Source organism: Musa acuminata, chromosome BXJ1-4 (genome assembly GCF_036884655.1).
Source record: "Musa acuminata AAA Group cultivar baxijiao chromosome BXJ1-4, Cavendish_Baxijiao_AAA, whole genome shotgun sequence".
Classification (NCBI taxonomy): domain Eukaryota; kingdom Viridiplantae; phylum Streptophyta; class Magnoliopsida; order Zingiberales; family Musaceae; genus Musa; species Musa acuminata.
Window position 1 is genome coordinate 1,037,124 of NC_088330.1, and position 13,164 is coordinate 1,050,287.

A 13,164-nucleotide genomic window follows, 5' to 3' on the forward strand; every position below is an offset into this window, starting at 1 on the left:
GGTTAAATCTATTTTGGCTCTTGTGATTTTGGTTATGTATCATTTTAAAATTTTATGATTTATTCGTATCTAAAATAATTCATATATTTTTAAAATATAACCTATAAATCCTTCTTTGAGTTAACTGATATTAGAATTTATTTATGTATCAAATTGATTCATAATAAATTATTAATATAATAATATATATAATTTAAGTTTAAAAAAAATTATGTTAACCCCTATAACTTTGGTGATAAACTATTTAAGTCATTATGGTTTTCTCGTATTTAAAAAAAATTTATATTTTCAAAAATATAATATATAAATCTTTACTATCAAGTTTGAGTTAATAGGAATATGATTCATAATAAATTATTAATATAATAATATATATAATTTAAATAAAAAATTAAAACCACCATTACGTCTTAATCAATCTCCGCCGTCCATCTGAAGTTTGGGCGCGACACTTCCGAGCACACCTCGTTGGCTAGAACCCTAATCGGAGTTGCCTCGTCTCGATATCTCTGCCTCGTTCTCCTGTGCGCCGGAAGCCCCTAGACGGAGAGGCCAATTCATCCACCATGGGTAGCTATCCTTCCTCCTCGTCCTCTTCTCCTTTTCTCCTTCGTATATATTCCGTGCCGATTCTTGCTCCTTGGTTAAGTTCAGGTAAGGTGCACGGATCTCTGGCTCGCGCCGGCAAGGTGAGAGGGCAAACGCCCAAACAGGCGAAGACGGATAAGCCGAAGAAACCGAGGGGCAGAGCCTACAAGCGGATGCAGCACAACCGGCGGTTCGTCACCGCAGGTGCGCTTCTTCCTTCTTTCCCTGTAGAGCAACGTTTTTGTTACCGCTTTGTAGTTACTTATCTATTGTTATTTTGATCAGTGGTTGGATTCGGCAAGAAGAGGGGACCCAACTCGTCGGAGAAGTAAAGACCGAAGAATCCGAAAGGAAGGCGTTCGGAAGCAATTTTGATTTTGGTGTCATAAGAATGTAGGGTTTGTCGGTTTACATGATCTCCTTTTTTGCATTCGGTGAGTTGACGATGACTGATGGGAACCTAATTTTATTTGTTCTGGTGAAATCAGATTAATCTTTTGTGGTTTTGGTAATTTATCTTTGTTGTTTTGCCTATGATGACATGATCGATGAAAGACCGACGGCTCCTTTCCGTTTGTCACAGTTGGGGTTACGCATGTGTTAATTAATTAATACACAGATTTTAGGCACGTTTATCATTGTCGTGAAAAGCTGCCACTGTCGGGATGACCTGAGTTAGTTTTCTAGTTCCACCGACCCGTATTTTTATTGTTATTTTTTTCGTAGGAGCGTTTCGCATAACGTGATTTCGATAACATTGTTCCTAAAAAAATTAGATTTTTATTTTTTGAAAGGACTATAGATATGAATGATATACTTTGCCAAGCTATTAGTCATGGCAGTAGTAGCAAGTGAAAACTACAAACCAAAAACACTAGAATACGAAGGAAGATATGATCATCTACACACATCAAGGAAGTTGTTCACATTAATGTCATCTCCCATCAAAGTGGGTCTATTACACCATCATCATTTCGAATCCTTAACCTTTGATAAGAGGTCAGCTCATCTCCCATCAAAGTGGGTCTACTACACCATCATCAACAAAGAAGTTGTTCACACTAATATAACCCTGCAAGGATTTGTCATATTAAATAATAACACATGCAGTAACACGGAAACTGTAATAAGATTTGAACTTTTGAAACCCCGGCATAGCTTCTACCCGAATTAAATGTTTAAAATGAGTGGTGTTAGAAACTCATGCTTAACAGACCAAATAGCAGACCGAATTACCATTTGAAATAAGAATTTACTCGTGCTTCTCATTAAAGAAAAAATACAATTTGAAAAGGAACCGTCTCCATGAGAACAAAAAATACGTATGCCAAGAACAAACAACTACATAGCTACACTGATATCACGTGAAAAAAAAGAGGTAACAGAATTTTGATATTTCGAAATATCCGATCATCACCGCTGGTACAATCTTCACAGTTGATAAGAAAACTGATCCCCAACTCAATCCAGCAGCAGAAAGAAAGCTAAGAGTTCATCAAAACTTTCTATATCATCAAGAATATCGTAGATAATTTATCCATATTCAGTCAAAAACAAGATTTACATTACTATCCAGTATGGTACATTACAGGTGGTATTTGCTGCTCTGGTAGTCTACTAATATGTGGACCAAGGTAAACCCAAAGAAATAACCAGCAAAACATAGATAGATACAAGACTAGTACGCCCCGATATATGGCTGGTGCCGGATAGTTTCTGTTTTTATCTTGTAGACTTTTTTCAGGATTTTCAAAACTAGGTAGATACCGGCATACCAACATTCGATATACTATACTACCGGTATACAAAATTGTGAATCTTGATTAGAAATATCATGCATTTGACAAAAAAAAGAAGATAAAAAGCACACAAGGGCATCACTTTTGCATAGTTTGGATACAACAAAAAGTTCAAAAAAAACTTATGACATTCCAACTGAGTGTCCAGAATTGCTAGCTCTGAACTAAAATTGCACAGTTTATGTCACTTAAAACTTATAAGAAATAGGTCAGAAAATGAACAAATACTAAGCCAGTAAAATATCCCACTAACACCACTAATGTAGAAACGCTAAAAGATTAGATATCTCCTAGCAAGAAAGGTTCAGAGTCCCAAATAATGATACTTGGCAAACATAAACTTTGTTTGAACATGTGCAAATAGAAGCTCAATAACACTTACAAGAATGTCAGTCACTATTGTAACACAAGAAAAACCAATTTAAGCTTAAAATGAAAAAGATTGCAAAGAGAAATTTGCTAGCAAGAAAGGTCTGGAACCCCAAATAATGAATGATATTGAACAAATATAAAAATTTTCTTAAACGGGTGGATATAGCAGTTTAAGATAACTCTTAAGCTAGTAACCAGAGCTACATTGAAATTATGAGACTGCGCAATACTAAAATCGTAGAGTTATGCTAGAGTTTAAATAGTTATTCTAAAAGAAATACTTTGGGTGTGTTTGAAAACATATTTATATTTTTAATGTGTATTTAGAGAAATAGATTTAAGTGAATGTGCAGTTGTGGAATGAGTGTTTAATAAACAATATACGAAAACTATATTTTAAATATGCATTGACGTAATTATCTTTTAATAAAATTATATTTCAAAATCACATTAAATATTTTGTAATAAATTTACCCTTCATACATTTTAATATTTATTCAAAAGTGCATATAACCATATGACCCAGCTATATAATAAATATAAAAATATAATCATATAAATAAATATAAATTATTTTTTAAAAATAAATAAATAAATAAATAAAATTTTATTTAATAGAAGACATAAATCATATTGGTTTCTCACTAAGTCTAACATTTAATAGAATGATAGCATCAATACTTCATTTGTAATGCAGCATCCAGGCCAGATATGATATGCAAAAAAATTATCAACCGAGATGTGCATTGGGCCCTCAATGCATACTTCAAAATTGCATCTTACATACCCAGACCCCATTATGGGAAATCAAGGTAAGATTGTTCTCCCATTACACAATTATCTATAGAGAAAACCACACGATCTAATATGTGCCAAAGATATCTTGTAAGTCTTCTTATCATCTAATATACGGATGCAAAAGATTCTAGATTCTTGAATCAGTTCTGTTGCGACTATAGTTGGAACTTGTGAAGTCAAGAACAATTCGGCTTCAAGAAATTAATTCGTGATGAATTCAGCAAAGAAAGCATTGTACACTCCTCGAATGAATAACTAACTAATAAGCACAACTAGAATTAGCTCGGCATTGGGTCAGCAATCAAATGTAGCAAAATAGAGGAAACAATTAGATTAGCTTATAGGTTATATGCTATCATGCAACAACCAAATGAAGACATGTCACACCAAAAAAAACCAAACGATCATGTGCTCATATTGACTAGCATTAGCTGTCACACTCCAATAAATCTTCCGATTGTAATTTTTGTGAAGATTTACACATGGATTCTTTGTATAATATCAATAATAACTGAGAAAGGCATACATGAAGTATCAAAGGCAGCGAAGAGTACAAGAACCCAACTTGACTCTTAAAAGGTGATGCGTTAACAAATTCTCTATGGAAAAAACCTAATTTTATGAAAAGAATTAGAGAAGAAATTATTTAGGGTTAAATCAAAGAGACAAATAAGGAAAAATTAATCCACGCGGAAGCAAAGAACCACAAAAGAAAGTGAAAACGATTAGGAGATCGAAGAAGATGGAAAAGGGGGGGTTTCACCTACCTGATGGGGTACTTGTAGTAACCATTGGTTCCGGCGAAGAGGACGGCTCACCAAGTCCCCGCAGAGTCATCCCCGATCCGCAGGCCCGCGGCGCGATCAGACGGCGGCCTGAGCGGGTTGCGGCTGGCGTTGGGTAAGCGGTAGCTGTAGGAGGAGGAGGCAGGCGAGGACCGTTACGCCACCGCCACTACGGAAAGGGGAAGAAAAGACTTGAATGTGGAATTTTCACGAGGCTTCGATTATCCACGTGGCTTATTACTGTCCGTTGGTTTTGGTCGCGAAGAGCGAATCGGAGCGGTTCGTGGCTCGCATGGGACCCCCTGAAACAGGACTGTCGTCACAAAATGGACCCGCGGAGCAGCACGGATATCGTGGGCCCATAGGGTTCATTCTGCTTTAATTTTCATGTTTATCACTTTTTTATTTTATTTTATTTCAGTGTCTAATTGGTTTATTTTTATTTTTTATTCCATTTTAGTTGGTCATTGAGGGAAGAAAACTACTGTTTGGTAGATCTGATATCTTAAATCCACATAAATAGCTTTTACCTTCTCAAGTATATATGAATTGATGATGATATCAAACATTCCATGTCATTTTCACCCAAGAAAAAGAGAACATACGGACTTGTACATATTATAATGGCAATGGTTACAATAAAAAAATAACTTCGGATATCCGAGAAATCAACGTCATATTCTTTTTTGTTTCCCTTAAACTATATAGAGATTTATATTGTAGACTAACATAAGATCTCAGCAAAAGTCTATGAGAGGCATCCATGCAAATGTATTTTGGGAGGAATTATGATAAATGCAAAAAAAAAAGTGAGAAATAGACAATAAAAATTAATTTTCAAAGCATGAAAAATAAATTTAACCTTTTTTTTTTTTTTTTCATAAATCACCCAATAATCACCCAATGAGTGGGTAGAGTGATAAGAATATGGCTATATCATGACCTGAATGGCATATCTCTTCCTCCATTTGTTGGGATCAAATGATTCATTAAATATATTACTATATTGTACGTGTAAATTGAGTGGCCCTGTCTTCATGGATTAGACATTAAACATGTAATTTAGTGTCTGGTCATTTACATTCACTTGATTCACCATGGTCTAATGATTCCTAATAAGAGCTATATATTGATTAGATTACGTAGAGCTACTATTGAACTGCTGAGAAAAAATATATTATATTTATTTTAATTTTATATAAAAAAATAAAAAGTGAATTAAAAAAATCTTAATTATGATTTTTTTTAAATAATTTTTTTCAAAAATAATCATTTTATCTTTGTTGATCATCGTCACAGTCTTATGCCTAGTAGCTCTATCGACTTAGCATGATCGAGTGTGGTTCTCGTCTATCATCCCCTTCCTCTCTCCTACTTATCTAGGGTGAGTTAGCAAATAACACCAGTCACCCCCCTCCCCTCTTCTAGCCATTTGTGTTTCTGCGCATGAGTTAGTAGTGTTGGTCATCGTTCTCTTCTTCCGTGATTACGTATATCTTCACGCACAAGCTAACGGTCGTGCTTCTCGCCCTCCTCATTTTGCATGATCACTTATACCTTCACATGCGCATGTTAATCCCCTTCCGTCGTCACTTGAGTTTAATTTTTTAAAATTATGAAGATAAAATAATATTTTTCATAAAAAAAAACACTTAGAATTAACAGTTTCTTTTTAGAAATTCGCTCAAAAATAAAGAAAAACTAAATTAATTTATAAAGACTTGACAGCTATATAAATGTCATAGGTTCAACCACAGCTGGATCAGTTTGCAGCTACATGGAAGAACGCGGTCTAGCTCACCTCGTTTGGAGGTCAGCTGCTCCTGTTGTTCACCGCGGAGTGCGTGTGGTATTTGGTTGCAGACGCAGGTACAGAGCACAGCCCACTGGTTCTCCTTTGCCTCTTCTACTCTTCTTCTATCCTCTCCTTGATTTGGTCTTCCCTGGAAGTCATAGCATATTCTTGCTTTTCTTCAGCTCCCTTGTTAGGTTTGCAGAACCGGTTGCAGCTTATCAGGTTCCAGGGATAAAGAAGGTGATGCCTCTTCATTTGGTATCATCTTGGACAGGTCTCAGCACAGGACAGGAGAGGAGAATGTAGGAATGTTCTTCTTGATGTTCTTTTTGTCATATACTTCTTTTCTTTTGTCTGGGGATGTCCAGTGATGTTGTGATTGTACTGGCAGGAGAAAAATTAAGATAGCAGCTACCGTTTCTCTCATCAATGGAGACCACTTCTCCATCTACTTCTGGTGATGCCTAACCAGCAGTAGTGATCAGACTTCGATGAGCTCTCAGTGGAATAAAGCCTCTTGGTCTTCTAGATAGCTTCGATGTGCTCTTTCTGCCTCATAATTACATTTATAAGATAAGTCATTTAATTTCCATGTGAATGAAACTTCTGTATCAGTCTTGCTGCTTATCTTATATTTACTTAAGTCAGTCCTAATATCCATTGCTGATGAGGATACTATTTGCTTGTTGTCTCAAGAAGATTACAGGATAGAAAGCCACTTTATGTAAGTTCTGGAATCAAATATCTAAGTAGAATGTGAAATTACTAACAAATTATCTGACTTCATAAAATAGGGCCTTAAGACCTTGAAAATGTTCTGATCTTGCATCATTACTGTTAAACTGATCATAATTTTTCTATTGATCAACTGGTTTCATTTGTTTTTTATTTCACTTGTTTCTTCCTAAGAGCATGCTATGTATCTCCTTGAAAAATGCATACTCCAATGCTTGCAGTAATGCATTGGATATTTTGATGACAGCGTTTGGCTTAAAAACTGTTTTCAGTTATTTTATCCAATTTTACTTTTCATGCTACGGAAGAAAAGCACAATTTTATATGTCCAGATGATGGCAGGGAACATGCATCACAATATACTTTGACCTCTTCAATTGTATATCTTTCTGGCAAAGGTAGACCAATGAATTACTTATGATCTTTTCGACCTACTTTAAAGTGTTTGTACTTCATATTGAAGGCATAGAAGAGAGAACCATTGTTAAGTGTGTACAAACCTTATATGAATCTATCTGTATCATTAATCATGTTTCCTGGTTGCTCTTTAACATTATCAAAATTGCGAAAAAGATTTCCTAAGTTCCTGACTGAAGCTGATGTTCCAGTGCCTAAATAATAGTCTAACACCCGACTCCTAGTTCCACCCATACTCTACATATAAGACTAAAGTAGGATGCCATAAATAGACACCAGATGGTGATGAAACTATGAGAGACTGATACCCATAACTGAGTAGCATTAACTATCACAAATGCTACAATTGTCTAATATGTTAAGATGTATGAAGCTTACACTATCATGATAGCACAAGTCTTTAGCACATCTGGAAAAGATAAACAGCCCATAACATGCATAGATTTTTTTTTTCTATGCAGTATTCTGATCAAACAACTGTCATTGTGCATCAGTGTTTGGTTACATTGGTTTTAAATTTTACTTTTGAGATTAACAAAAAAAGTTACTTTCTAAGCTTTTATTTTGCAGTACTCTTCACCAGCTAAAGAATCATCATCCTTTGCTTGCTTTCTGGAATGAATGGCCAAAACTATTGTGAGCAGAACAGAAGCAATTCTGAAGTCGCTGTATAGTGGCCACATATCAAGGAAAGATAACTTGCTCTGTATTTATCTGGATTAATAATGAGACATAACCTTGGAGAATCTCAGAGAGTGAAATAAATTGTTCAGACCTCCACTTATCTTATTATCTATTTTGAATTTTTTACTTCTATCTCATTCACTATGTGTTGCACGTACAAAAAGCTGCATGGTGTAATACAACAGATACAAAAAGGAAGGAATGGTTAACCATACTCGTGTGCCTTAACACTGTGTTACATGGCGTCATTGTTATTACAAGATTGTTATCATCCTATTGCAAGACTGTATTAATAGACTACTATCAAAAAATTTCTGTTTCACATATGAAAATATCTGTCATCTTATTTCAAGATCACCATGAATAGTGCCCGTAACTAGTTGTCAGGTGTACTATGGCATATACATTTTTAGATCAATATTTGTAGTTTCCCGTTCTTTGCCTTTCTATTTAATACAATTTATACAATGGATTTGCAGTTTGAGCTTTTCCATTTGGTTGGCGATTTCTAGCAATAACCAAATTACAATCTTCAGCTTGCAAATTGCAAAAAAGATAAATTTTTAAATGAATGACGCATGATTGAAATAACTACAGAGGTATAACGATATTGTCTGTCCAACATTTCTCAAAACACAATTGGCATCACTTGTAGAAATACCATCAATGAGGTAGATCAGAAAAGAGATGTCAGGAGTTTGTGCTTAGACTTCTTTTGGTGATAAGTAAGTATTTGATTGTCTGAATCTTCATACAATTTTGCCACAGGAATTGTTAGATCTACAGGACCATCGATTGTCAGATCTAGAGATCCATTGAACCATGTGTTGGTGGTGCCACTGTAGTGTCAGTGTTGATGAATAATGCAAGCACACCAAGGATAGTCAAAATGATTAAGATCACTTACAAAGGTGTTCCAAATTCGATAACTGCTAAGCAGATCATGAGAGAATCTGGCATGAGTGCTAAGAGGAGTCAACATAAAGGACCACAAGATACAGATGGGACAAATAGAATAATCCCAGATTTTGATAAATAATATTCCTGTTCTGAATAGTTAATATAGTCCATGACATACCTTTCATAGACTCAGGACTCTCTTAGATTCCATGCTAGAGTGGATTTTCCTATTTCCAACAGGAAGTAAACAAGACACCTAATTAATTTTGCCTCCATATGTGTTCATTTCTCTTCTCTCTAAATTCTTCATTTTGATGCTTGTTATTGGACTTTCATTCCCATACTGTTGTTTTAGCTTGTGTATTTTTCAACGACAATTAAATGGCAAAAGCATTTGAATTACTAAAGGAAATTGCCTCTGACATTGTTTATGTTTGTTCATTCCTTTTATATGTTGGTTTGACTTGTAGGATGGGAAATTAGCATAGCACCCAGTTTGAGAAACTTGCTTTCTATACAAAGGTAACTATTTCTCTCTCTTGACCCCTCAAGTTGTTATATATGCATATGTAGCTCTACAGTAATCTAGACACTAGTCTCATCTTCTTTTATAACATAAAAAGATTTTTTTCCTGTTCATAATATCATCCATTTCCCTTCATGAGTAATTGACCAAGACATGCTTCTCTAGTAAAGTCTTTTTTTTCGTTTGCTTCTCATCATGGTTCTCACTGTGGCACCCTCTATGATGGTTAAACAATGCATAAGATTGTAACCCAAAAAGTGAAAAAAAACAAACACATATATTGGTCCATTGCATATTTAAGCATCTAGGATGTTTAAACTTTCCTTGTAGGTGTAGATCAAAACAAGTAAAATTTCTGACCCTTATTTTTTATAAAATATATATCATACAGATATAATAGGATATGTCGCTTATTCTGATTCTAAATCAAATACATATAAATCAATGAGCTCCAAGATCAGCAAGGCGATTTCTGTTTACTCAAAAACCATGGTGTTCACAGAGTCTTTTGAGGGAATATAAGGGTATTGTCAAGGTCATTATGGAAGGGAAAAGATAAGCATGATTTGTATAAATGAATCATAAAACAGCAATTTAGGGCTTCAAAAATTTTCTGTTCTGTGAAGGTGCTCTTCCTCTAACTATGTTCAATGAATCAATGCTGGCAAAGTTGTGAATTGTTTGGCCAGTTTCTCTAGGTCCTTTACCTCCTCGTCTTTTTGAAGCCACAATGAGCTATGCATGGAGGTTTCAGATTGTTATCTTTTTGACCTCCTAGGCTTCTTGCTCTCAATGATATGTATAATTAGCTAATATATTGTGTAATAAAACAATTTTCAAAACAAAAAGATATATTGTTACATTAGCCACCATGATATGAACCTATGAAGTTCTTTAAAATAATTTGTACATAGATAATACAAGGTATTTGTTTATAGGATTCTGGTTATCTCAGTAGTCTTTTGTTCTCATCATTATCTGGTGTTTCATACTCTTAAAAATTAGCTGCCACTGTAGAAATGCATATAAATCTTGGTGTTTCCAGCATCCCCTTTTTTTCTCAGAAGTAAGATGCTAAAAAGTTGGCTATAGGCCCTCAGTAACATTGAACAACAGTTTGGTGCATGTTTCAATCAGTTGGCAGATGCTGATCTGATTCTGGTTGTTCTGAGTTTGTTCCACATGAAGATGATGGTGATAGATAACAAACCTCAAGAAGAGGACGATGACCTTGGTCATGATCATAATAGAGGGCGCTAGCTAATAGATAAGATGCTTCCACATAGATGTTGACTAACCTACAGGTTCATAGGCAACTTGCCTACAAAAGTTATCCATCGAAGTTTCCTTTTACTTAAATATCTTAAATTCAACTCCATTCGTTTCCATGTTTTTATCCCTTTTCAAAAATGGAGATCAAGATTATCTCAATTCATTTTATTGAAAAGATTCCAAAGAACAAGAAAGAGGAGAAAATAATGAATAGAAAATAAATTTTATGAGATTGATTTTACTTGATCTTTTTAAATTCAACTCCATAATTTTTCGTGTTTTGTCTTCTTTTTGAAATCAAAATGAAGCTCGGTTGATTTTGTTGAAATGATGTGAAAAAAATTAAGGCACATGGAGCTAAAGAAAAGGCAAGAAAAGAAATATTATGAGATTTGGTTTTACTTTATCATTTCAACTCCATGTTTTTCCAAGTTTTATTTTCTTTATGAAATAGGGATCAGGATTACTTCAACTCATTTCATCGAAATGATTTGAGAAGACAAGCCCATAGAGTAATAAAAGGCAAGAAAAGTAATATTATGAGAGGCATTGCCATGGTCAACAGTTGTAATGCATGATATCTCTCAAATAAGATCATAATATGTTTCCATTAAGGACTGTTACATCAAATACTAAATTGCAAATCTACTTCAGTTCTTGATTCAACGGCTCGTCAGATTCAAACTAGTACACAACCACACATATCGTTCAGCAGCACAGCATGATCTAACAGAGCAGCCCCTACCCTAATAAGAACCACATGAACAGTGCAATCTCCATATTGCCAAACAGTCGAGACTCATCTCTATAGAATGGTGTCCTGGTGCAGATAGGTGTGTCAAGAAGAAAACAGTAGGAGGAGATTAGTCCAGTTGGGACTTTTGGATGCATATATCTCCTAGAAAAGGCATCGAGCTAGGGCTTGCCACCGATCCCTGGTTTTCCTTTCACAGTAGGGTCATGTTTAATGTTGGGTCTTCCATAGTCATAATCTAGTGTAGTCTCCAATAATGCCTTTCTGATGTATATCTGCCATTAAGAACATCAGAAATACATGTATCACAGAACCTCATGAAATACATATTAGTAAGTTATCGGTACTTGTTCCCGACAAAAGGAATAATCAAGTAAAGAACTCCTGATATTATACTGATTTCATGCTCATCAGTTGTCATTTATATAAAAGAATGCTGTATAATAACTTTTGAAGGAATTAGCACAGTCAACTAGTAAAGACTCTTATGAGATTCAGATCTTGAGATCAAATTCCACCTTTCGCTGAAAAATTAACTTTGCACAAAAACAAACAGTTGGACAACTGTATCAGTTATGTTAGAGGTAAAAAAGAACAAGGTTCACTTGTATAGTATGGTTATGAAAACAGGATCAACTTGGTCAGTTCAATTGGAAAAATCATATAGTGTGGTCTTGACTTAGATCTAACATGTTTAAGTATGGGATTAGATCAAGTACAACAGGTTAGTTTTTGGCAAACCAGAAATACCGACCGGTCCAATTCACACAAAGCCATTATGGAATGTCATCCATAAATGATCAAAAGCTCCTCTCTGCCCTTAGACCGCAATTATTTCTATCCTTTAAAAGTCAACAACAGAAAGGAAAAGAAAGTCCAAAAGGGTCTGGAGACTTTGGAATTAATCCCTTAGTTACTACCTTATACCTTGTTATAAATATAATATTATCCTTTTACCAATCATCTAGTCTGAAAGACTAATTTACTAGTCCGACTAAATATCTCAATGATCCAAGGCCTCACCAGGTTGTTACTGGTCCAGTTTTGATAACTAGGCTTTAAAAGTGGTATTGTATAGCATGGGAGCTGCATATAAGTGAGATCCATCTTAAATCACTTTGAGTCTTTCAGATTTTTGCTACATCTCATGAACCATCAACAGTTTGTTTTGTTAGATAATGAAAGGTTGTCTTGAGTAGATGGATTGAACAACTACTACGGAGTCTTAAAATGGTTATTGATTACTCTTAGAGTCAAATGTTCTCTCCAATTGTACAATCAAGTTTTAGCAGCAAGATTGGGCCTTGTCTAATTATGTTCATGGCTTCTGGGGAGCATACTTCTAACGTAGCTTACCTTGACTTCTCTTTTTTTTTTTGAGAAAAAAAACATTTTCATCGTTAAAGTCATGGTGGAACAAAACTCTATCTCATTAACATGTAAATGATTAACTTGCAGAATACCTTGGTCACCAGGCATACAGATTCTTTTTCATCCTGATTTCCTCCAGCTTGACCTGTGAAGGAAATTAAACTACAGTTCACAGGAGAAAGCAACAACGAATAGGACAAAGAAACTACTTACATGAAGATGATTCGGAGAGAAGGATCAGAAAAAGAACAATGAGGAACGTTTTGAGTCTTGGCATGATTGCTGCTATTCTTGATTCTCTCATGTTGTTTGTGGGAGCTTGGCAGGGAACCAAGGCCCCTTTTATGGTTGATTAATGGCAGCTGGAA

At 35.0% G+C, this 13,164-nt stretch overlaps 1 protein-coding gene and 3 long non-coding RNA genes across 4 annotated transcripts; 2 read left to right on the plus strand and 2 right to left on the minus strand.

Moving 5' to 3' along the window:
- Window positions 1–432: 432 nt before the first annotated feature.
- Window positions 433–1,100, plus strand: LOC103980396 (small ribosomal subunit protein eS30z/eS30y/eS30x). Its single transcript, XM_009396794.3, has 3 exons — window positions 433–570; window positions 655–792; window positions 874–1,100. The coding sequence occupies exons 1-3, from the start codon at window positions 567–569 to the stop codon at window positions 918–920; spliced, it is 189 nt and encodes a 62-aa protein (XP_009395069.1). The 5' UTR covers window positions 433–566; the 3' UTR covers window positions 921–1,100.
- A 368-nt stretch (window positions 1,101–1,468) lies between these two features.
- Window positions 1,469–4,528, minus strand: LOC135640348 (uncharacterized). The gene is made up of 2 exons (XR_010497280.1): window positions 4,325–4,528; window positions 1,469–1,660 (listed from the first exon to the last, which is right to left on the minus strand). It is a non-coding gene; the product is annotated as an uncharacterized LOC135640348 (long non-coding RNA).
- A 1,591-nt stretch (window positions 4,529–6,119) lies between these two features.
- On the plus strand, window positions 6,120–9,385 carry LOC135640351 (uncharacterized). Its single transcript, XR_010497282.1, has 3 exons — window positions 6,120–6,211; window positions 6,320–6,439; window positions 6,529–9,385. It is a non-coding gene; the product is annotated as an uncharacterized LOC135640351 (long non-coding RNA).
- Window positions 9,386–11,251: 1,866 nt separating this feature from the next.
- On the minus strand, window positions 11,252–13,143 carry LOC135672267 (uncharacterized). Its single transcript, XR_010512929.1, has 3 exons — window positions 13,010–13,143; window positions 12,889–12,941; window positions 11,252–11,700 (listed from the first exon to the last, which is right to left on the minus strand). It is a non-coding gene; the product is annotated as an uncharacterized LOC135672267 (long non-coding RNA).
- Between the last annotated feature and the right edge of the window lie 21 nt (window positions 13,144–13,164).